We start from the raw sequence: 22118 nt of genomic DNA on the forward strand, positions 1-22118 counted from the left end.
ATCCCCACAAACATCCTGGATACGCGACTCTCCATCGCCCCCTCAAAAATGACAAGCCACCAGCGCTGTGGTCATGCACAAGTCTTAATTTAATGGGTAAAAACATTAAATTACACACACAACAATATTTTCCATAAAGCTTAATAAATAGACTTTTTTTTTTTAACGCTGTACAAGGGACTGGAAATGAAGCTTTCAACAAAATATGAATGAACTCATACTACCCTTTTATCGATTTGGAACACTCCCCCCTCCCCCATGCCGGAAAGCAGTGTGCACACTTGAGGTCTTCTCTCCGTAAGCCGGCCAAGGTCGACAGGTTCCAAGAGCCTTGGAAGAGATGACCTCACTCTCTCACTCTCGAGGGCTGGGGTTTTAAACGCTCTGCCCTTGGGACTCAGTCTGTAGGCGTGGAGGAAACTGAACCGTTTAGGTGGCTGTTTGCCTGTAGGAGCCCTTCTCTGCCCAACACACCGAAAGGGGTGAGAAAAAAAAAAACGAGAAATGCACGTCAAACACACACACCCCAGAAATCAACACCAACAAGCCACAAACCGGTGCCCCTCGGCAGCGGGCAGGAGGAGCAAAGGGAGAAAGTGTTTCTTCCCTCTTCTGACACAGAACTCAGCTGGGTCCTGCTGCTGGAGTGGGTGGCCCCAGGTCACAGGGGTGCCACCGTGTGCCGCTGCAGTATGTCCATGAGCTCTTGGGCCCCTCTCCCCCGTGCCAGCTCTAGGGGTGTGAGCCCCGTGGCGTCCCTGTGATGGAGATCAGACTCGGTAGCCAGGAAGCTGACCACAGAAGTGTGGCCCTCTCTCACTGCCAGGTGGATGGGGAGCGCCCCGGTGCCATCGGGTGCGTTGACATCGGCGCCGTGCTCCACCAGCACTTTTAGAGTGTCGAGGAATCCAGTGCGGGCTGCATCGTGGGCCGGAGTGGTGCCCGAGGCATCCTGGACGTTGGGGCTGGCGCCTTGCTTCAGGAGTTCCAGGGCAATGGTGGGACTGCCAAACATCATGACCTGGTGGGGGGATGGGGGTAGAGAAGGGTCAGGGAGTCTCCAAAGGAGGAGGTCTGGGGAAAAGGGTGACTGGAGACAGGGGTCATTCGGGAGTTGAGAATGCCAGATACAAGGTTCTCAAGAGAAGGAAAAACTCCGGGGAACATAAACTTCCAGGCAGCTGTTGAGACCCCAGAGAACAAGATCTTCTGGGAATAAGGACCTTCAAAAAACGGGTCACCTCCCGCTAGGGTATAGCCCCCGTGGAAATTTTCAAGGAACCTAAGACCCTCCCTCAAGGAACCAGAGACACTTCTCCCCACAGATGGGAAATCATCAGGAAATATGAACCCCACCAGGAAACAGACCTCAGAGAACAGTCCCCTCCAGGAAATGGAGATGGCCAGGGAATTTAAAACTCCTCCAAGGAATTTCCCCCTCCCATATAGTAGGGATGCTTTCTGATGAAATGGGGTTCCCCTTTTGTAAATGTCCCCAAGGGAACAGGGACTCCCATGTAATCTGTGACTATTCCCTTACTGGTATATCCCCCTCACCAAATATGCCAGTATGAAAACCCCGCGGGAATAGAGATTCTCCCCCACAGGAAACTGGATACCTTTCAGAGAACCCCCAGAAAATGGGTACACCTTGGAAATAGGAATCCTTCCTTCCTACGGTCGGATCGTCCATAGATGCTCCAAGACATTGGAGCCGCCTTCATGAAACTCGGATCCAAAGAAGGTGAACCCTCACCCACGGAATAAGAACTTCTCCAGGGAAACCGAATCCTTCGCAATCAGAGAACAAGGAATCCTCCAAAGATGGAAAGCTCTCCCCTCCCCCAATCTAACCCCATCCACCACCCACCTAAGAAAGAGGACATCAGGGAGCCAAGTCAGCCCAGAGACGCAGGAACAGACCTCAGTCGGCTACCAACGGGAACAAGGTGAGAAGAGAGAAGGGGTCTGCGAGTCGGGCCGGGCTCACCTGCAGCGCTGTCTTGCCAAAGCGGTTCAGAACGTCTGGGTGCACCAGCTCGCGGTGCAGAAGGCGGCGCACCTCCTGCACGTCTCCTCGGGCCGCCGCCCCGCTCAGCCGGTCGCCGGCGTGGACCTCTTCCAGCAGCATGTCGATACTGGCGGCCTGCGAAGCCCCCCGCCCCACCCCGCGGCGGTCAGTGCGGGGGAGCCCACAGGCGCTGGCCCGAACAGCCCTCCCGCAGCGTCCCCGGCCTGCAACGAGGCTCCGGGTCGGACTCTCCCGTCCGGGTCTCGGGCGCGACCCCCGCCCTCCCGGCCGGCTCCTCCCCCTGTCAGACAGTGGGTAGAGAGGGGCTGAGAGCCCGGGCCCAACCCTCCGCTAGCCCGTAGGGCCCTGCCCGGCGCCCGCCCCTTGGGGGCTGGGTCTCCCCCCAACTCACCCTCCCTCCTCCTCGACGGGCGGGGTCTGTTCTGAGCCGGCTTCTCCGCCGCTGCGGAGCAGGCCTCTAGGGGGCGGAGCCAGAGCTCTCGCGGCCCCGCCCCCAAACGCCGCGGATTTGTTTTCTTATGAACTTGCTACGTTGTAGCCCAGCCGCGTAGCCCAGCTCCCGACCCTGTAGTGCTCCGCCCTCCTGGCCAGCGCAGCCAATGGCCACGCGTTGCCAGGGAGGCTTTGCGCGCCGGAGTGGGCGGGCCCGCTTCTGATTGGACAAACTACGGCGACCGGTGAACCGCGAACAATGGCGGGGTTTTCGGTTTTTCAAAAGCGACGGGCGGGCGGGAAAGAGGGCCGGTTTAACTGACCCAGGGGAGAAAGGTCAGGCGCAGGGTAGCGCGGGCTGCTCCGGGACCTCGGCACTTCCGAGAGGAAGGGAGGTAGGGCTGGGGCCGCCCAGTTTGGAGTTATGCGGTGCGATAATATTTGTTAGTTCTTACTGTGCAGAGTGCTTTATTTCATTCATTCACTGTGTGCCAGAGCCGTTCCTGGCGCTGGGGGGCCTGCATTCGAGCTACTAATTTTAGTGTTAAGCACCGTGAGGAAAATAAAGCAAGGAAATGGGGTGAGTGAGAAAGGAATCACGTTTGGCTCAGACTGCGCCAGCCCTGGCACAGCAAATGCAGGGGCGTGGAAGAAAGTTCATTCTCCATCTGCCACGTGGGTGAGCCTGGGAGGCGAGAGTGGTGTCGGAGGCTCTTAACAGAGGCCTTCAACAGCGGGGCCTTCACACATTTACTGACCCGCTACCGTGTACTAGGCACCCCAGTGGAAAGCAAGCCGGGTGCCTCCTGGCTGCTGGATGCTTACCTTTTAGAGCTGGAGACGACAATAAGTATTTTCCGAGTGCTATACACTGTGGAGCTGACAAAACGAGATAAATAATAGTGTCTTGGGAAAAGAAGGCTTTGAAATAGAGAGGTCGGGCATGGCCACCCTAAGAAGGTGACATTTGATTTGAGACCTGAAGGTGAGGGAAGGAGCCATGTGTCTCTCTGGGAAAACATACCAGATGGAGGGGCTACAGATTCGAAGGCCCTGAGCTGTAAGCATGTCTAGTAAGTCCAGGAAGAGACGTATAGAGAGGGAGAGAAGGGTGAGGAGGTGAGGGCTGAACAGGCTTGTGGGCTGTGGTGAGAACTTTTACTTTTTAAAAAGAATGGGGAATTTCCCTGGAGGTCCAGTGTCTAAGACTCCGCGCATCCGCTGCAGGGAGTCCAGGTTCAATCCCTGGTGGGGGAACTATGGTCCCGCATGCTGCCCAGAACGACAAAAATCAACGGGTGAAACCCTGGGAAGCTTCTGTATTGAGGAGCCACGATCTGGTTTAGGAGTTAATAGGCGCCCTCTGGTGGCTATGATGCGAACTGGCTGTCATGGGAGAGGGAAGCCCAGAGCAGCCTGGGAGACCAAGGTGGGAGCAATTGCGAGGGCCTAGCTGAGAGATGACCAGGGCTGAGAAATGGATATATGTTGCCCACTCTTATCCCAGCACTCCAGGACACCCCTGGCATCCCCAGCGCCCAGCCAAGAAGTACATAACAGCAGCTAGATTCATCTTTTTAATGCCATCCTAAAACTCAGAAATGGGCCAGTGGGGCCTCTGGGCTCAGCAGCTGTGGAGGAGGGACTCCCCACACCTCCTAAGGCAGGTCACTGCAAGAAGGCACTCGTGAGGGGGACTTCAAGCCCCTCTTCTATTTCTTCATATAAAATTGGGGGAGGGGGAGGGGTGAGAGTCTGAGAGCTGGGGACTATCACTCCCAGCCTACCGGTAAAGGAAAAGGGTAGGAGCAAGTCGGGTGCTGGGAGTAACGAACTAATAATTCAAGGGCTGCCCTCTCACACACACACACACCCCATCTTCCCTCCTTCTCTAGTGGAGTCTGCAGCTGGGGCCTGGGGAGAAGACAGCCCAGGTTCAGGCTCCCACTTCTCCCTTCTAGCTGGTACGAAGTTGATAATCTGCAGGGAAACAATGAGCAGGGACCATCTCAGAATTGGGGGAAGGAGACAGGACAGCACCCCCACCCACAACCCATCCCCTTCCGCAGTGCTCATGATCAACCCCACAAGTATGTAACAGGGCTAAGGATGGGCTCAAACATGGCGACTGTAAACACAGCAACATGCCTGTCTCCAGGCAATAGATGGGGCTGCTGTGTGTTCAGTTGCTTATCCAAACCCCACCACCACTACCCTGGAACTGGCAACTGTCCCCATTTTAAAGATAGGCAAACCGAGGCTCGGGAGGGCACACTGACAAAGATAGGATAGACCTGGAGGCCACGCCTGTCGGTTTTGGAGCCCTCTGAGACAAGATGTTTCAAAGCCCCAAGGCCATCCCCATTCATGTCCTTGTCCCTGTCATCTCAGGGAGCCGGGCCGCCTTACCGCCACTCTGGGTGATATAGCGGACCCAGGGCAGGGCCTGGTAACCACTCTTCTCAATGATCTTCATGTATCGGACCTGGAAAGGGATGAAAGGAGGTGGCCCAGGATAGGGGGAGAGAGCAGGCTGGGGCCAGCGGAACATAACACAACTTCCGGGAATAAGAAAGCACAGCCTGGGAGGAATGAAGTAACGAGGCTCAGGGCAAAGATGTGACCAGGACAGGGTATGTGTGTGGGGGAGATCAGGTGGTCCAGGACAGAGGGAAAGATGGCACATTCTAAGAGAAGTGACACAATACAGTTTAGGCACAGGGCAAAGTTAGGGGGGAGGGGAAGGGGACCCAGGCTGAGAGCAGAAGAGGCAGCACCGTGGGACTTCCCTGATGGCTCAGTGGTTAAGGGTCTGCCTGCCAACGCAGGAGACACGGGCTCAGTCCCTGGTCTGGGAAGATCCCACATGCCCTGCAGCAACTAAACCCGTGCACCACAGCTACTGAGCCTGTGCTCTAGAGCCCAGGAGCCACAATTAGTGAGGCCACATGCTGCAGCTACTGGGCCTGTGCGCCCTGGAGCCCGTGCTCCACAAGAGAAGCCACCAGTGAGAAGCCCACACACCACAAGCAGAGAAAAGTCTGTGCAGCAGTGAAGACCCAGCCCAGCCAAAAATAAATAAATGAAATCATTTTTGAAAAAAAGCATCTGCCTGCCAATGCAGGGGACATGGGTTTGTGGGATGTGGGACATGCGGGATCTTCCTCGGTCCAGGAAGATCCCACATGCCAAGGAACAACTAAGCCTGTGCTCTGCAACTACTGAAACCCTCGGGCTCTAGAACCCATGCTCTGCAACAAGAGAAGCCACCGCAATTAAAAAAATAGCCCCTACTCACTGCAACTAGAGAAAGCTCACTCACAACAACGAAGACCCAGCACACCCAAAAGTTGAAATTAAAATGTTTGTTTAAAGAAAAAGCAACACTGTTCCAGAAAAAAAAAAGGATGATTGTAAAGGAGGAGATGAGCCAAGCCAGGGAACGGAGGCGGTCCAAGCCAAGAAATGAGAGAAAGGGGGACCCACCAAGGTCAAGGAGAGGAACCACCCTGCCCCCTTCCCTCACCTGGATCCCAGAGACAGTGAAATAGGGGATCTCAAACTTCACCCCAATAGGGGGCCGGCCCTCTACTTCCTCCTTCTCCACGCTGGGGAGGCCAAAGTGGGCGCGCATCAGGTACTCCTTGCCCCCCTGAGGGAACATGGGGGTATCAGACACATTGAGGGCCCCTATACCCCAGACCACTCCTCATGGCAGCCCCCTGGGGGCAGGCTTTGCTCTCAGCCCATCTGACAGACCAGAAAGTAAAGTTTCCTGGCCAAAACTCACAGACGAAGCTTCTGACAGCAAAGCCTAGTTGGGGGCCTTCTGGTGATCATCTCCCATTTTCCAGGGGCCGATGAACATCCCCCAACCAAGATCCCAAAGAGAGACCAAATCCTCCAGCAGCCCAAGGACGTGGGTAGCATGATCCTGTCTGTTTCACAGATGGACATGCTCAGGCTTCATGAAGGGAAGTAGGGTCCCCAAGGCTGGGAAGCTCAGAGAAACAAGGGTGAGGAATCTGAACCCAGGGCTGGTTTCCTCAATACCTAGGACAAGGAGAGCTTAACCATGCTGAGAGCTTAACCATCATCCAGTTTTATCATCTACAAAGGACAGCCACGTGCATGCATATGTGGCTCTGATTTATCCTCTACTTCGCCCTCACTCATCAAGGGCTGGTCCTCCAGTTCCCCGGCCCATCCCCGAGGCTCACCGGGAAAGACTTGATGCTCCAAATAACCGTGTTCTTCTCTGGCACATACTTGGCGCTGCCCACACTGGTCTTGAAGCGAGGGGAGTCGGCATCGCTGGGTACGGGCACCGATATCTCTACGCTGTTAGCTACAGACTGCTTTTTAAACTGCCCCTTGGCCTGTCGGTGGAGAGAAAGTGGGGTGTGAAGAGTGCATTCATGCAAATGGAGACCAAGCCCTTTCCACGCACCATTTCATCAAGAGCCCAGAAGTGGGGACCACGATCCTGTCCATTTTCCAGATGAGGGAACAGTGGCACAGAGAACTTAAGGCATTTCTCTGGAGACACACAGCCAACAAGGGGCAGAGTCACACCCACAAGAGACTCCAGTGGTTCTGCTTTTGGCACCTTCCGTTTGGAAAGTATCATATACCTTTTCCTGCTTCAAAATGTAATCCCTCATTTGAACAGCTCCTAGGGCCGGCTCACCTCAGCCCATTTCACAGACAAGATAATAAAGGCTCCTGGTCAAGACTCACACACTCACACCTGCAAAGCCAGGATGGGACCCTCAGTCTATCAGAATTTTCTTTCTTTTTTTTTTGGCAGCACTGCAACATGCAGAATCTCAGTTCCTCAGTCTGGGATCGAACCCATGTCCCCAGTAGTGGAAACTCAAGAGTCCTATCCAATAGACCACCAGGGAATTTCCGAGTTTTCATTTGAAAGCTGGCATCTACGGAGCCCCTACCATGTGCAGGGCCCTGTGCCAAGTACTTAACCCTCTCACTAATTTTCTAAAGTAGGAGCCATTCCAAAGGTCCATTTTACAGATGAAGAAACTGAGGCCCAGAGAGAAAGAGCACTTTGCCTGAGTTGTGTAGCTGGTAGCCGGCACAGCACAGAGATTTGACTTGAGCCTCACATGCTCTCCTTACAGACAATAAGTTATTACATTAGAGCTAGATCCAGATCTATTTTGACATGCGCAAGCTTTTAACACAAGGACTCTAAGTGTCCCTGTGCAGTAGCTAGCACCGTGATAGCTGCTCTTAATCATCTGGTGCCGGGGGGCGGGGATATGTGAGGCAGGACTGGTGCACAGGACCTGGAGGCAAACAGGGCAGGGGATGTTCTTTTTTAAAGGCACCAACTTTTTAGTATTTATTTTTATTTGGCTGTGCTGGGGCTTAGTTGCAGCATGTGGGATCTAGCTCTCTGACCAGGGATCAAGTCCCGGGCCTTCTACACTGGAATTTCAGAGTCTTAATCACTGGGCCACCACAGAAGTCCCAGGAAGGCACCAGCTTTAGTGGCCCCTTCTCTTCTTCCTCCCTAGAGAGACAGGGACTTTGGGGAGGCACCAACACCATGCCCCCTCCCCCCCGCAGTGACTGTCTACATCATGTACCAGTTCCTCTGAGACTCTAAGACTGGGGAACAAAGTTAAATCTGAGAACACAGACTCTTGAGGCAGGCAGACCCAAGTTCAACGTGACCCCTCCCTTCCTAGATGAATGACATCTGAGTTCCTCTGGGCCTCTTTCCCCATCTGTAAAGGGCGCTAAGGACTTCCCTGGTGGTCCAGTGGTTAAAACTCTGCACTCCCAACGCACAGGGCACAAGTTAAATCCCTGGTCAGGGAACTAAAATCCCGCATGCAGTATGGCATGCCCTCCCCCGCCCCCGCAACTTTCTTAATTAAAAAAGAGACTGGGGAAAAAAATTTTTTTAAGGGCCAGGAGGGACTAATTTTATGTTCTGGAGAAGCTCTTGTTTGGGGGACTGGGGACATGCACAAGGCTATCCATGGCAATGTGAACCAGAGAAGCCAAGAACTGAAAACAACCCAAGCAAGATACAGGAGAGAAAATTCTCCTGGTGGAATATTCTACAGTCACTGAAATGGATGCCCTATGCTTCAGGTCCTGGGATTCCTCTTAAGAGTTGACATTACATGAAGAAAGCAAATTATACAAAAAAGTCATACAGCAAGAGTTCACGGATATAAAGGTCAGAGACTGGCAGAATGAAGTATTTGCGGTTTACAGATGAGGGTGGCAAAATTACAAACAAAAGCAAAGCAATGACTTACATGATATTCAAAATTGTGATCACCTGTGGGCAAGGGTGGGGGGAGCCATGATCGGCCAAGGGGCAGGTGGGGGTTCAGAGGTGCTGGTTGAGTCAGGGACATTCAATTAAGCTGTGTGGTATGATATGATATGATATGATGATACGGTATGACAATGATAACATTGAGCTTTAACACACTCTATGGTTTATATACATATATGAATATAAATGCAAATTCATAAATTTCAATGTAAATGTAAATTTATAAAGTAGTATGAATGTATATTTTTAAAGTAAATTAATTAAGTAAAAAGGTCATGTGTCACACGGTGGTGGTTCAGTATTAAGGGAAAAAACAGAGCAAAGAAGGGAGGTGGAGAAATCAGGGAAGGCTCCTCTGAGGAGGTGACACTGAAGCAAAGAACTGAAGGAGGTGAGGGAAAGAGCCAGGGGGATATCTGGGTGGCTGGGGGCAGAGTGATCCAGGGAGAGGGGATACTCAGGGACCATGCCTGGCATGTTTGAGACTCAGCCGGGAGACCTGTGTGGCTGGAAGGAAGTGATGATTGGGGAGGGAGGTGGGAGATATGGTTAGACTGCTGAGGGCGTAGGAGGGGCAATCTGAGCACTGTAATTATTACCCTGGGGGCCCACCTTGACCATGATCTCCACGCGGCTGTGTGAGAATTTCTCAATGACAGATTCAATCCAGATGAGTGGCTTGACCTGCAGACAGAGGAAGAGGGAGTTCTCCAAGGCTCTGGGGTCAACCCTCACCTCCAGCCAAGGGCTTGACCCTGCCTTACCTGGGTGCTAAGGCGGTAGGACATGAGCTCAAAGTCACCGTCGGGCGGGATGAAGGAGATGGTGCGGTCATTGTCAAAGCGAGAAAGCCGCACGCACTGGTGGAATTTCACATCCTCCAGTTCCACAGACTTGTTCTTGCTCCCTGAAACTCAGAGCCGAGTTAGCGGGGTGACACTGGATCCCAGGGCAGGGTCCTTATCCTTACCTCCCCTTCTACTGCTATGATCACCCCCATATTACAGATGAAGAAACTGAGGCCCAGAGAGGATGAGTAACTCGCCCGGGGTCACCCAGCTGGCCAGGAACAGAGCTGGGATCCCCAGGGAATCAGGCCCTTGCTGTCAGGTTGTTATCCTGTGAGTGTTAGCCGCTCAGTTGTGTCTGAATCTTTGTGATCCCATGGACTGTAGCCCACCAGGCTCCTCTCTCCATGGTATTCTCCAGGTAAGAATACTGGAGTGGGTAGCCATTCCCTTCTCCAGGGGATCTTCCCGACCCAGGGATCGAACCCATGTCTCCTGCATTGCAGGCAGAGTCTTTACTGTCTGAGTCACCAGGGAAGAAATGTAATGCTATTCTGTCTCCTACTCCCACTAGAACGTCAGCTCCGTGAGGGTAGGGATTATTTTTTCTTTTCTGCCATGTGCTTGAGCCTGGCACTCAATGATGAAGCAGAGTTGTTTGCATTAAGGCACGAGCAGCTGCAGTACTGGTCAAGACCAGTAGAGGGCAAGCGAGTACTATTTCAGAATTGACAGCAGGTCTCTGGGTACCACCCACCCCAGATGAGGTGAGGTCTCAGGCTCCCCATCGCACCCCCTTCCAGAAACTTACGGCCAGTGAGCTCGAAGAGTACACGGTCGTTGAGGCCCAGCCGCAGCTCTGGCATTCCCGACAGAAACACCTTGAGCTTGATACTGCCCACGATCTCGCTCAGCAGGACACTGCCGTTGGCATTGACCTGAGGATGCAAACATTGGTGATGTGGGAGGCGGTTAACAAGCATAGGGCTCCCTCTCCTGGCCCTTGGCTGTAGCGAGGGTGGGGCAGAGGTGTGGAGGCTCACCAGCAGGTTAACTGACTCTATGACATCGATGAAGACCTCATTCTTCTTGTACTTGATGCCCTCCGAGCGCCAGGACACAGCATTGGTGACAGTGGGTGGCACTCGTGACTTGCCCGTCTCCAGCTTGTTGCCCTGCTGCGTGATGTACCTGGCAGGGGGGGCAGGGAGATGAGCAGATAGGCCCAAGGATACTTCCCTGACCTTCCCCAGGTTTCTTCCACCCATGGCCCACCCTGTGGCTGACCCACAGCCCACTCACTCCTGCAGGATTTTGCTGTCTGTGGTCTGTGGGAAGCCAAAGTCCATGAGCTCATCCAGCAATTCGTAGACGATGACAAAGTTGTCTCGGATGCTCTCCTCCTCTAGCTCCTTAAAGTATTCGGAGAATACCTGGGGGTGTGAGGAGACCAACACCCACAGAGATGTGTCTGGTGTAGCTCTTGGGCTGGGTTCCCACTCATCCAGCCAGCCACCCAATAAGCAACTATTAAGTACCTACTGTATACCAGTGTCAGGACATTAACGGTGAACAAAGCCAAGAAGGTCTTTGCCCTCCTGGAACAGTCTTGAGGGGGAATGGACAGGTAGTGGGACTAATATTATCCAACATGTAGAGTGCAATAATGAGGAAAACAAGTGAAGTAGGAACCCAGAGGCAGGGAGGTCCAAGAAGACTTCCTAGAAGAGGGATTGGAAGGACTCAGAATGTTTTTTTGGTGTGTGAATCATGGGATTGCCGTGTATCTGATGATGTTAAGGGACCCACCTCAGAATAAGGTTTGTAATGCATGAAATAAAAGATACACACACACACACACACACACACACACACACAACACAAAAGACACAATATGGGAATTCGCTGGCACTCCAGTGGGTAGGACTCCACGCTTCCACTGCTGAGGGCCCAGGTTCAATCCCTGGTTGGGGAACTAAGATCCTACAAGCCAAGCCATGCAGCATGGTCAAAACAAAAACAAACCAAAATAACCCCATAAGATGGCAAAGGAAAACTGTTACACTACACAGAAACACATCTAAGTTCATGGATTCCTTGAATTCCATCCAGGGGCCCTTGGGACTTGGGGGACCCCCAGACGGGAGCCCTTGGGAATTAGTAAGTATCTCCTTAGCAGAGAATCTGTCATCCATCCAACACTGGAAACCCATCCCTCATCCTGCTCCAGCTTCTGTGGCCCTTTCCTGTTCCCACCTCAGGGCCTTTGCACACGCTATGCTCACTGCTCAGGATATTCTCCTCACACAGGCCCCTTGTGACAGGCCTTACTCCTTGGTGAAGCCACCACTATCCCTTGACCCCTGTGAGTATCAGGGTGAGACTAGCACCTACCCAGTCACTGGTTAAAACAATGTCTCCTTGAATATCCTTCATGCCCTTTAACTCCTGAGCACAGGCCAGGACCGTGCTTGCCTTATACACAGCTGTGTGTCCCTCCTCTGCCTGGCAGAGAGGAGACAAATCAATACAGATCTCTTATTTGTTGAAAAGTATCCCAAAAATCCCTCTGGGAATTCCCCAGCAGTCCAGTGGTTAGGACTCAACCCTTTCACTGCCAAGAGCATGAATTCAATCCCTGGTCGGGGAACTAAGATCCTGTAAGCCAGGAGGTGACCTAAGAAAAAAAGTACTTTCTCAGCCACTTCTTCAGGATCAGCCTGCCCTCACACCTTGGGGGTGTACTGTCCTTTGTTTACCAAATAAAATTCTGAGCAGTTAAAAAAAAAAAGTACTTTCTCAACCATTGAGAATGACATATAGCAAGTGCTCAAAAGATTACTATGGGATCATATGATATGACATTAGTGGTAATGCTAACAATAATATCAAATCTTTATTAAGCACTTACTGTATACTAAGCACTGTTTTCGGTGCTCTAAAGGTTTGAACTGGATTGAATTATTTTCTACAACAATTCTGAGGCAGGACTAAACCTGGCTTATATAGTATTTCTTTTCTTTTTTTTTTTTTTTTGGTTGTACCTTGCAGAAAGTGGGATCCTAGTTTCCTGATCAGGAAATTCAAGCCCCTTGCAGTAGAAGCGTGGGGTCTTAACCACTGGACCGTCTGGATTAAACCCAGGTTAGAGGCACGGAGAGAAGTAACTTGTCCAAGGTCACACAGCCAGTAAGCACTGGAGCTGGGTCTGGAACCCAGTATCCTCGGGTTCAGATTTGAGCAGTACACCCTCTCAGAGACTTCCTTGCTTCTCGCCCCATAGGGAGAGTTGATCCCACAACAGCTGATGAGAACAGAGTGATGGGGCTTTGATGGTGGCACCCCCGGGGATTCAGGGAAGGCTTCCTAGGTGGGATGGATCCCGAAAGAGGCGGGCAAGACAGGTGGACAGACAGACGAGCCGGCCAATAGAAGGCCAGAACCTACCTCCACTATCTTGTAGAGGAAGGAATACACGAGGGAGGCGTTGGCATTCTTCAGTGTGGTGGCCACCACTGCAGGCAGTGAGGTTAAGGAAAGGTGGCATTTTGGAGAGTTCCGATGGAGCATAGACCCGGAAACGCCACCCTGTCTGCTCCCACTCTCCAACCTGAGCCACGCCATGTCGTGCACCTCTCATCCCAGCCCATCATCTCTGGGCCTGAGATGCCACCACACCACCCAAGCCCGCCAGGGACCCGCCCATGGCTGGATACAGTAGAGGTTGCTGTATTTGATCCACAGGAAGTGGACCCGTCCGTGACTCAGCAGTGGGGTCAGGGCGCCTTCCTCCTCCCGCTGCATGAGCAGAGGCATGAAGTGATCGATCTCGCTCATAGCCACATCACCCTTGTAGTTGCGGCTGATCAGGGGCTGAAGATGAGCAGAGAAGGTCTGGTCATTGCTGGGATCCAGGGACCTTCCCCCCCGGGGGCATCAGAATGCCAGGTTCTGACCCTACTTGCTGGTTGAGGGGACATGGACAAGGCTCTGCCTCTCGGCATGTCGGTTTCCTCCTCTGGAAAGTGGGCTGGTGACAGTGACAGCCAGAGCGTCTAGAGCCCTCACTGACACCTCGGCCGTGCTCTGCTAAAACCTGGATGCTTGCTTACTTATATCGTTGTCACCACAACCCTGTAAGGTAGGCGGTCTCACCATCTCCCTTTTACACATGGAGAAACTGAGGTATGGACCCAGTCCATAGCCAGCAAGGAAGCTGGGAACTGAGCCAACGCGCCCTGGCTCCAGAATTCCTGCTCTTGAGCAAGGTTTCATAGGCACCAAATCAGCGAGGTAGGGGTGATGAAAGAAAAGAGAGAGAGAGGAAAAAAGAAAAAAAAGACATTATATCCATTTATCACTCATAGCTCATATAGCTCTGCCTGGCAGGCAGTAAGTGGTTAATTTTAATAATATTTACCTGAGAGGTTTGTTTAGTCCAGTGTTTAGAAGGAAGCAGGTACTCAGCAGGTGCTCATACATCTTAGCCCTAACTATGTTTATTATCAGGAATATTATTCTCATCACCACTGTTACTATTGCTGGGTTTCCCAGGTGGCATTACTGGTAAAGAACCCACCTGGCAGTGCAGGAGACCAAAGAGATGCAGGTTCGATCCCAGGGCCCTGAAGATCTCCTGGAGGAGGTCAGGGCAACCCACCCAGACAGAACAAGATGAATGGGAGGGGGCGCCAGAAAGAGACAAGGCAGCCCCACAGGGGAAGTACGGTCTTCTGCCCCGGCTTTCTTCCCCAAATATCAGTACAGTGGATGATGACGGTGATAGAAATAATAATTTCAATTGCTTGAACGCCTAATGTTTGCAGCAGGGTCACTGTACTAAGTGGTATACACTGCATACGGCTGTATTAATTCTTCTTGGGTGGGGACCTCTGTTATTCCCATTTGTACAGACAGGGAGACTGAGGCTCAGAGAGGCGAAGCCCCTTCCCTCAGACACGCCCCTAGTAAAAGCGGAGGTGGGGTTCGACGCGGGAGTCCCAGGAATTGGGGGAGGGGTGTTCCCACGCCCCCAGAGCTTTCCGGGGCCTCGCTGCCTGCAAGGAGGGGCCGCCCCCTGGGTCCGGGAGGGAGCAAGCTTCACCTGCCGGCCTCCCACTCCCTGCACCCAGCCTCACCTTGCCCTTGACGTCGAGGATGAAGACAGCCGAGGCGGACATGGTGGCGGCCGGCGGACCTGGGGGGTGGGGAGGGAGCGCCGGGAGGCGACGGTGGTGGCGCCGCTTCCTTCTTCCTGCGGAAGCACCCGCGCGCAGGTGAGGACCCAGGTGAGCGCGTCTTAAAGGGGAGGGCCACCAGGTGAGCGGTGCCGTCGGCCGACGGGAAGACGCTGCGGGGGCGGGGCGGGGCGGAGCTTAAGATGTGACAACTGCCCCGCCTCACTTTTCCTTCGCGCCCTGGAGTGAGGATGGGAGGAGACCCCAGACCAACCGATTCTCCCTCCAAGGAACCGAATATCTATCCATCCATCCATTCATCCATCCAACCACCCAACCACTCATCCATCCACCCATCCACTCATCTGGTTTCTCCTGACTTTGCCACACTCACATCCACCCCAATAGAGCAGGGACTTAGTCCTTTTCATGTCTGTGTCCCCAGGGCCCAGTGCTGGGTGCTCAATGTGTGTGTAATTTATTAATACATGCCATAAATATTTGCTAATTAATTTATTCTTTCGTTCAGTGACAAGAACTATGAGTTACACTCTCAGCAGGAAAAACGTAGCTGCCTTTTTTTTTTTTGGGGGGGGGGTGGGCCAAGTGGGATCTTAGTTCCCTGACCAGGAATCGAACCCAATCCCCTTCAGTGAAAGCACAGAGGTTTAACCACTGGACCGCCTGGGAATTCCCCAAGTAGTTTTTATTGTTATTCCTTATGTTATTCTTTCAAAACTTTTTTTTAACTTTTAAATTTTTATACAGTGTCTAAAGGTCACACTCCCTGGTGGCTGAGACAGTAAGGAATCTGCCTGCAGTGTGAGAGACCTGGGTTCAATCCCTGGGTCGGGAAGATCCCCTGGAGAAGGGAGTGACAACCCACTCCAGTATCTTGCCTGGAGGATCCCATGGACAGGGGAACCTGGTGGGCTACAGTCCATAGGGTTGCAAAGAGTTAGACAGGACTGAGCAACTAACACTTTCACTCCATTTACAGTTATTACAAAATATTGGCTATATTTCCTGTGTTGTACAATACATCCTTGTGACTTATCTTACGCCTAATGGTTTGTGGCTCCCCTTTCACTCTATATTGCCCCTCCCCTCCCCACTGGTAACCACTAATTCGTTCTCTATACCTGTGAGTCTGCTTCTTTTTTTGTTATATTCATTAGTTTGTTGTATTTTTCAGATTCTACATATAAGTGATATTATACAGTATTTGTTTTTCTCTGTCTGACTCCTTTCACTTAGCATAATGCCTTCCAACTCCACACATGTTGCTGCAAATGGCAAAATTTCATTCTTTTTTACTGCTAAGTAGTATTCCACTGTGTATATATCACACCTTCCGTATTCATTCATCTGTTGATGGACACTCTAATGTTATTCTTTAAAAAAAATTTTTATTCATTTATTTTGGCTGCATCGCAAAGCATGTGGGATCTTAGTTCCTTAGTTCCCTAATCAAAGATTGAACTCTCAGCCCCTGCATTGGAAGCGCAGGGTCATAACCACTGGACTGCCAGGGAAGTCCCTAATGTTTTTCTTTCTAAAAATTTTTATTTTATTGAAATAGAGTTGATTACAATGTTGTGTTAATTTCTGCTTACAGCAAAGTGATTCAGTTTTATATGTTATATATATATATATATATATATATTCAGACTATATTCTTTTTTGTATACTTTCCATTATGGTTTATCATAGGATATTGAATATAGCTCTCTGTGCTACACAGTAGGAACTTGTTGTTTATCCATTCTAAATATAATAGTTTGCTTCTAATCCCAAACTCCCACTGTTTCCTCTCCCTCCCTTCCTTCCCCTTGGCAACCACAACACCATTCTCTATGTGAGCCTGTTTCTGTTTCGTGTTTATTTATGTCGTATTTTAGCTTCCACGTATAAGTGATATCTTATGCCATTTGTCTTTCACTATCTGACTAACTTCATTTAATATGATAATCTCTAGGTCAATCCATGTTGCCACAAATGGCATTATTTCACACTTTTTATGGGTGAGTAGTATTCCATTGTGCATATGGACCACATCTTTTCTATCCCCTATTGTTACTCTTATTCATTCCAAAATATTTATAAGCTCCTACTATGTGACATAAAGATACTGATAGCGTGCTGCAGTCCATAGGGTCACAAAGAGTCAGACTTGACTAAGTGACTGAACAACAATGGCAAAATGTTGAAAAGATAAATGGTTATCATTAGTGTGACTATAATTGTTATATTATTCACTCAACCAACATTTATTGAACGTTTACTATGTGCTTGACTGGACACATGGAAGCTGCTTTTATTATGGTGGTAATGGTTCACTCAGTGAGTGAATATTTATTGACTGGAGAATTCCATGGGCTGCAAAGAGTCAGACACAACTGAGCGACTTTCACTTCACCTGCAGTACTAGGTGATGCAGACAAAGCCAGTCCACTGCTCTCTATTTAGGAAAAGCAAGAGATAAACACCCTGAAGAAAATACAAAACAAAACAGGTGATTCCCGGGACTTCCCTGGTGGTTCACTGGTTAAGACTTTGTGCTTTATTGCCAAAGCCCTAGGTTCGATCCCTGGTCAGGGAACTAGGATCCCACACGCTGCATGATGCAGCCAAAAAAAAAAAAAGTAATTCCTGATGAGAATGGGTACCCTGAAAGCAAGGAGTTGGCATGTGTTTGTGTGTGTTGGAGAATGAATTGAGGACTGTGCGGCGGGGAGATCAGAGAATGCGCTGACATTTGAGAAAGGTCTGAGGGGCTGAGGGTAAATGCTGACATGAAAAGTTCACATTACTGGCAGCAACTATTTGCCGAGCCCTTAAGTGTGTTAAGGGTTTCATGGGCTTCCCATCCCTGGATTTCCAGAATGATCTTAAGAGCAGGGGCAACCCAAGAGAAAGTCCCATGGAAGAGCCTGGCACAAAGCTGGTGCTAATATTGTTTCTGGTGGTGGTGGTGCTGTGTGTGCTTGCTGAGGGCATGAGCTCTGGAGCCGGCCACTTGGGATCTTGTGCTGGGTACGCAAGCAGCCAGCTGGCCGGCCTCGGGCACCTGGCTTCCCCTCCCTGGATCTCGGTTTGTACATCTGTGAAATGTGGTTAAAGCTGTGCTTTCCTATAACCCACAAGAATCTACTGGATAACACAGTGAACTTTATTCAATATTTTGTAGTAATCGACAAGGGGAAAGAATCTGAAATTATATATACATATATATATATAATGACTGAATCACTGTGCTGTACACCTGAAACTAACATGATATTGTAAATCAACTATACTTCAATTAAAACACACACAAATAAAACAAGTAAAAAATAGAAAAAAATAGGGAGGGATAAATCAGGAACTTGGGATTAACATACACACACTGCTGCTGCTGCTAAGTCGCCTCAGTCGTATCCGACTCTGTGTGACCCCATAGAGGGCAGCCCACTAGGCTCCTCTGTCCCTGGGATTCTCTGGGCAAGAATACTGGAGTGGGTTGCCATTTCCTTCTCCAATGCATGAAAGTGAAAAGTGAAAGTGAAGTCACTCAGTCGTGTCCGACTCTTAGCGACCTCATGGACTGCAGCCTACCAGGCTCCTCCATCCATGGGATTTTCCAGGCAAGAGTACTGGAGTGGGGTGCCATTGCCTTCTCCGAACATACACACACTACTATATATAAAATAGAAAACCAACAAGGACCTAGTGATTAACACAGGGAACTTTACTCAATATTCTGTGATAACCTACATGAGAAATAAATCTGAAAAAAATTGAATATATGTATATGAATAACTGAGTCACTTTGTTGTATACCTGAAACTAACACAATACTGTAAATCAACTATACACCAAAATTTTTTTTTAAAGTCTTGAAAAGAAGAGGACAAAAAGAAAAAATAAAACACAATAAAAAAACCACAATAAAAGAAAAAAATGCTCTTTTCTAATAAGATTAGAGTGCAGCTCGACTGAGTGATGACACGCAACGTGATGCTTGGAACTGTGCCTAGGATACAGCCAACACTCAATCACGTTATTATTATCTATCATTTGCTGTTATTACTGTTTACTGTATGGCAGGTAAGGATACAGGGGCTGGGTTTGAGTCCTGACTCTGCCATTGGCTGTAAGGCACTGGGCCAGCAATGGCACCTCTTGTTTCTCAGTCTCCCCTTCTTTGAAATGGGTATAAAAGCCATAGTACTGCTTCCTCAGGCTGCACAGCACTGACTTACAGGGCATAACTCAATGTCTGGCACACCACCTATGCTACCCCCACTCATCAGCTATTGTAGACCCTGGGTTCCACCCCAAGATTGTTGGTAAGGAAGGTGAGGCTGGGGGTGAGAAGGAGAGGGAAAATAAATCTCAGGCTGGTTGGAGTGATCTTGCTCTACAGAGAGTCCCTTGGACAGCAAGATCAAACCAGTCAATCCTAAAGGAAATCAGCCTGAATATTTTTTGGAAGGACTGATCCTGAAGCTGAAGCTCCAATACTTTGGCCACCTGATGTGAAGAGCTGACTCATTAGACAAACCCTGTTGCTGGGCGAGATTGAGGGCAGGAGGAGAAGAGGGTGACAGAGGATGAGATGGTTGGATGGCATCACCGACTCAATGGACATGAGACTGAGCAAACTCCGGGAGATAGTGAAGGACAGGGAAGCCTGGTGTGCTTCAGTCCATGGGGTGGCAAAGAGTAGCACGCGGCTGAGCAGCTGAACAACCACCGAGGGAGGGAGAATCCTGGAAGGCCACAAGGGGGCGACATTCAGCTCCCCCAGGCCTAGTGCTTGGTCCGCCAAACCCAGCCCGGTCTTTATCAGCCCCTGAGGGTGAGATGCGCGTCCCCTCAGGGTACTTGAGGAAGGGAGGAGGACAGCAGCTGTCAGAGCCATCCACTGCTTCTGGCGTCATTTGCTGAGCACATGTCCACTCACAGAGAAAGAAGCAGAGGCACAGAGAGTTGAAGCCACTTGCCCAAGGCCACACAAGAGATGGGCCAGAATTTGAACCTGAGTTGTGGAGTTTTGAGAGCTGAGTCCCAGTCCTCATCCAATGGCTCTGTTATGTGTAACACACACAAGCATTACTGTTACTAACAATAGCTAACCCCTGTGTGGTGCTCACTTTACCCAGGGGCTGGTTTCCTCTATGACTCAGTTGGTAAAGAATCTGCCTGAAATGCAGGAGGCATGGGAGTACACGTTCATCCCTGGGTGGGGAAGATTCCCCTGGAGGAGGAAATGGCAACCCACTCCAGTATTCATGCCTGGGCAATCCCATGGACAGAGGAGCTTTGTGGGCTACAGCCCATGGGGTCGCAAAGAGTCAGACATGTCTGAGAGGCTAAGCACACGTTCATGCACACCCAGGGGCTACCCTGAAAGTCTTCCAAGTGGGAGGTAATGTTTTGAGTTCAGGAACCTGATGTTGCCATTTGACAGATAAGAGAACTGAGGCTCAGGAAGAGTGAATGACTTGTACAAAAATCACCCCCAGCCAGCAGAGACAGAGCTGGAAATTCTAGCCCTTGCAAAGCCCCACCCAAGGTTTTATGTCACCTCTGCCCACAAGAAAGCTGTCCTTTCTGTACCTGACAGGGACAGAGAAAAGGGACAAAGTGCATGCATGCTTTGTCACTTAGCCTTTCCGACCCAAGGGTTGAACCTGCATCTCTTACGTCTCCTACTTTGGCAGGCAGGTTCTCTACCACTAGCACCAACTGGGAAGCCAAAGGGACAACGTAGATGATTAAACAGTTAATTCCACTGGGGGATTATAAATAGAAAAATATGGGAGACCCCTGTAAATTAATGATTACTCAAAAAATCAGGTTTGCTTAACCACAAAGTCGGGTGGGCTTGCTTAGCGACAAAACTGGCTTACGCAACAGAGGGACGAGACATGTCTTCAAACAATAAAACAATGGTGCCATGAGCCCCACATCCTGTGCAGTGAGCTCAGTGAGTTAGTGATCCCTAGGACATGCTCTCTGCACAAACAAACGATAATTTGTGGACCTCGCTTGACCCTGTCTTTGTGTGTATGCTCGGTCATCAGTTGTGTCCAACTCTTTGGGACCCATGAGAGCTGAGTCCCAGTCCTCATCCAATGGCTCTGTCTCAGGATCCTCTGTCCATGGGATTCTCCAGTCAACAATACTGGGATGGGTAGCCATTTCCTCCTCCAGGGGATCTTCCTGACGCAGGAATTGCACCTCTTACATCTCCTGCAGTGGCAGGAGGATTCTTTACCACTGAGCCACCTGGGAAGCCAGATTTGACCGTGTAGGGACAAAAAAAACTCCCCTGCTCACCCTGAAGGAGGAACTGATGATAGAAGCATGACATTTACTCAAGAAAGACAAAGAAATTCTTCTCCATGTCCCCACTTTTCCTTTGATTATAAAAACTGTAGCCCATTAAGTTCTCAGGGCATGGCATCCCCTCACCTACTTGCTTGTAAACCTCACAGGTATCCTACTCTAATAAATCCCTTATCTATCACTTTGCCACTCGCTGAATTCTTTCTGTGCTGAGACATAAAAGACCATGGTACCAGAGCTCTTCGGAGCCCCCCCGCCCCAAACGACACCAGTCGGTTTCACTCCTACCAGCCCTTTGCTCCAGTGTTCTTGCCAGGAAAATCCCATGGACAGAGGAGCCTGGAGAGATATGGTCCATGGGGTCACAACTGAAGCAGCTGAGCACACAGCCCCTTGCTCAGAAGGTGACCTTGGTAGACTGAGGACTTGTCAGGCCCTCGCCCCAGCCCAGGCATCATTGAACCTTGCAAGGGCCCTTCTCTTAGGGCCCTCAGATGTTTTCAGGCAGTAAACAGAACCCAGAAGCCTGGGCCCAGCGCCCTGGAATCTGAAACTCAAGGTCTGTTTGGCTGAAAAATTCATGAGCCCAAAAGCCTCAGTGGAGTCAGAGAACAGAGCAGCTCTGTTTGCCGAACCACCCTGCAGCAGCTGCAACCTCCGCTGTCCCCAGAGCCTGGGGCCCTGCCCCAGTTCCTTCTAAAAGCCTATGGGGATCCTGCCTCTTTGTTGTTCAGTCACTAAATTGTGTCTGACTCTTTGTGACTCTGTGGATAACAGCACGCCAGGCTCCTCTGTCCTCCACTATCTCCTGGAGTTTGCTCAGTCTCATGTCCCTTGAGTCTGTGATGCCATCCATCCATCTCATCCTCTGTCACCCCCTTGTCCTCCTGCCCTCAATCTTTCCCAGCATCAAGATCTTTCCAATGATCGGCTCTTCATATCAAGTGGCCAAAGTATTGGAGCTTCAGCTTCAGAATCAGTGCTTCCAATGAATATTCAGGGTTGATTTCCTTTAGGATTGACTGTTTTAATCT

The 22118-nt window shown here is 50.5% G+C and overlaps 2 protein-coding genes across 5 annotated transcripts; both read right to left on the bottom strand.

The window, feature by feature from the left end:
* Positions 1 to 71: 71 nt before the first annotated feature.
* CDKN2D (cyclin dependent kinase inhibitor 2D) lies at positions 72 to 2621 on the bottom strand. 2 transcript variants are annotated; one of them, XM_061422144.1, is made up of 3 exons: positions 2424 to 2621; positions 1991 to 2146; positions 72 to 1021 (listed from the first exon to the last, which is right to left on the bottom strand). In XM_061422144.1, the coding sequence occupies exons 2-3, from the start codon at positions 2129 to 2131 to the stop codon at positions 662 to 664; spliced, it is 501 nt and encodes a 166-aa protein (XP_061278128.1). In that variant the 5' UTR covers positions 2132 to 2146; positions 2424 to 2621; the 3' UTR covers positions 72 to 661. The 2 variants fall into 2 exon arrangements, with proteins under 2 accessions (XP_061278128.1, XP_061278130.1); XM_061422146.1 differs by having other exon boundaries at positions 1991 to 2434.
* Positions 2622 to 4028: 1407 nt separating this feature from the next.
* AP1M2 (adaptor related protein complex 1 subunit mu 2) lies at positions 4029 to 14859 on the bottom strand. 3 transcript variants are annotated; one of them, XM_061422137.1, is made up of 12 exons: positions 14710 to 14855; positions 13288 to 13444; positions 13019 to 13086; positions 10874 to 11004; positions 10615 to 10762; positions 10383 to 10509; positions 9548 to 9696; positions 9396 to 9467; positions 6685 to 6843; positions 5991 to 6116; positions 4874 to 4949; positions 4029 to 4444 (listed from the first exon to the last, which is right to left on the bottom strand). In XM_061422137.1, exons 1-12 carry the CDS (start codon positions 14749 to 14751, stop codon positions 4422 to 4424), a joined length of 1278 nt encoding a protein of 425 aa, XP_061278121.1. In that variant the 5' UTR covers positions 14752 to 14855; the 3' UTR covers positions 4029 to 4421. The 3 variants fall into 3 exon arrangements, with proteins under 3 accessions (XP_061278121.1, XP_061278122.1, XP_061278119.1); XM_061422138.1 differs by having other exon boundaries at positions 9548 to 9690; positions 14710 to 14853; XM_061422135.1 differs by having other exon boundaries at positions 9548 to 9690; positions 10383 to 10762; positions 14710 to 14859.
* Positions 14860 to 22118: the final 7259 nt, after the last annotated feature.

This window comes from Bos javanicus, chromosome 7 (assembly GCF_032452875.1).
Source record: "Bos javanicus breed banteng chromosome 7, ARS-OSU_banteng_1.0, whole genome shotgun sequence".
Taxonomy (NCBI): Eukaryota; Metazoa; Chordata; class Mammalia; order Artiodactyla; family Bovidae; genus Bos; species Bos javanicus.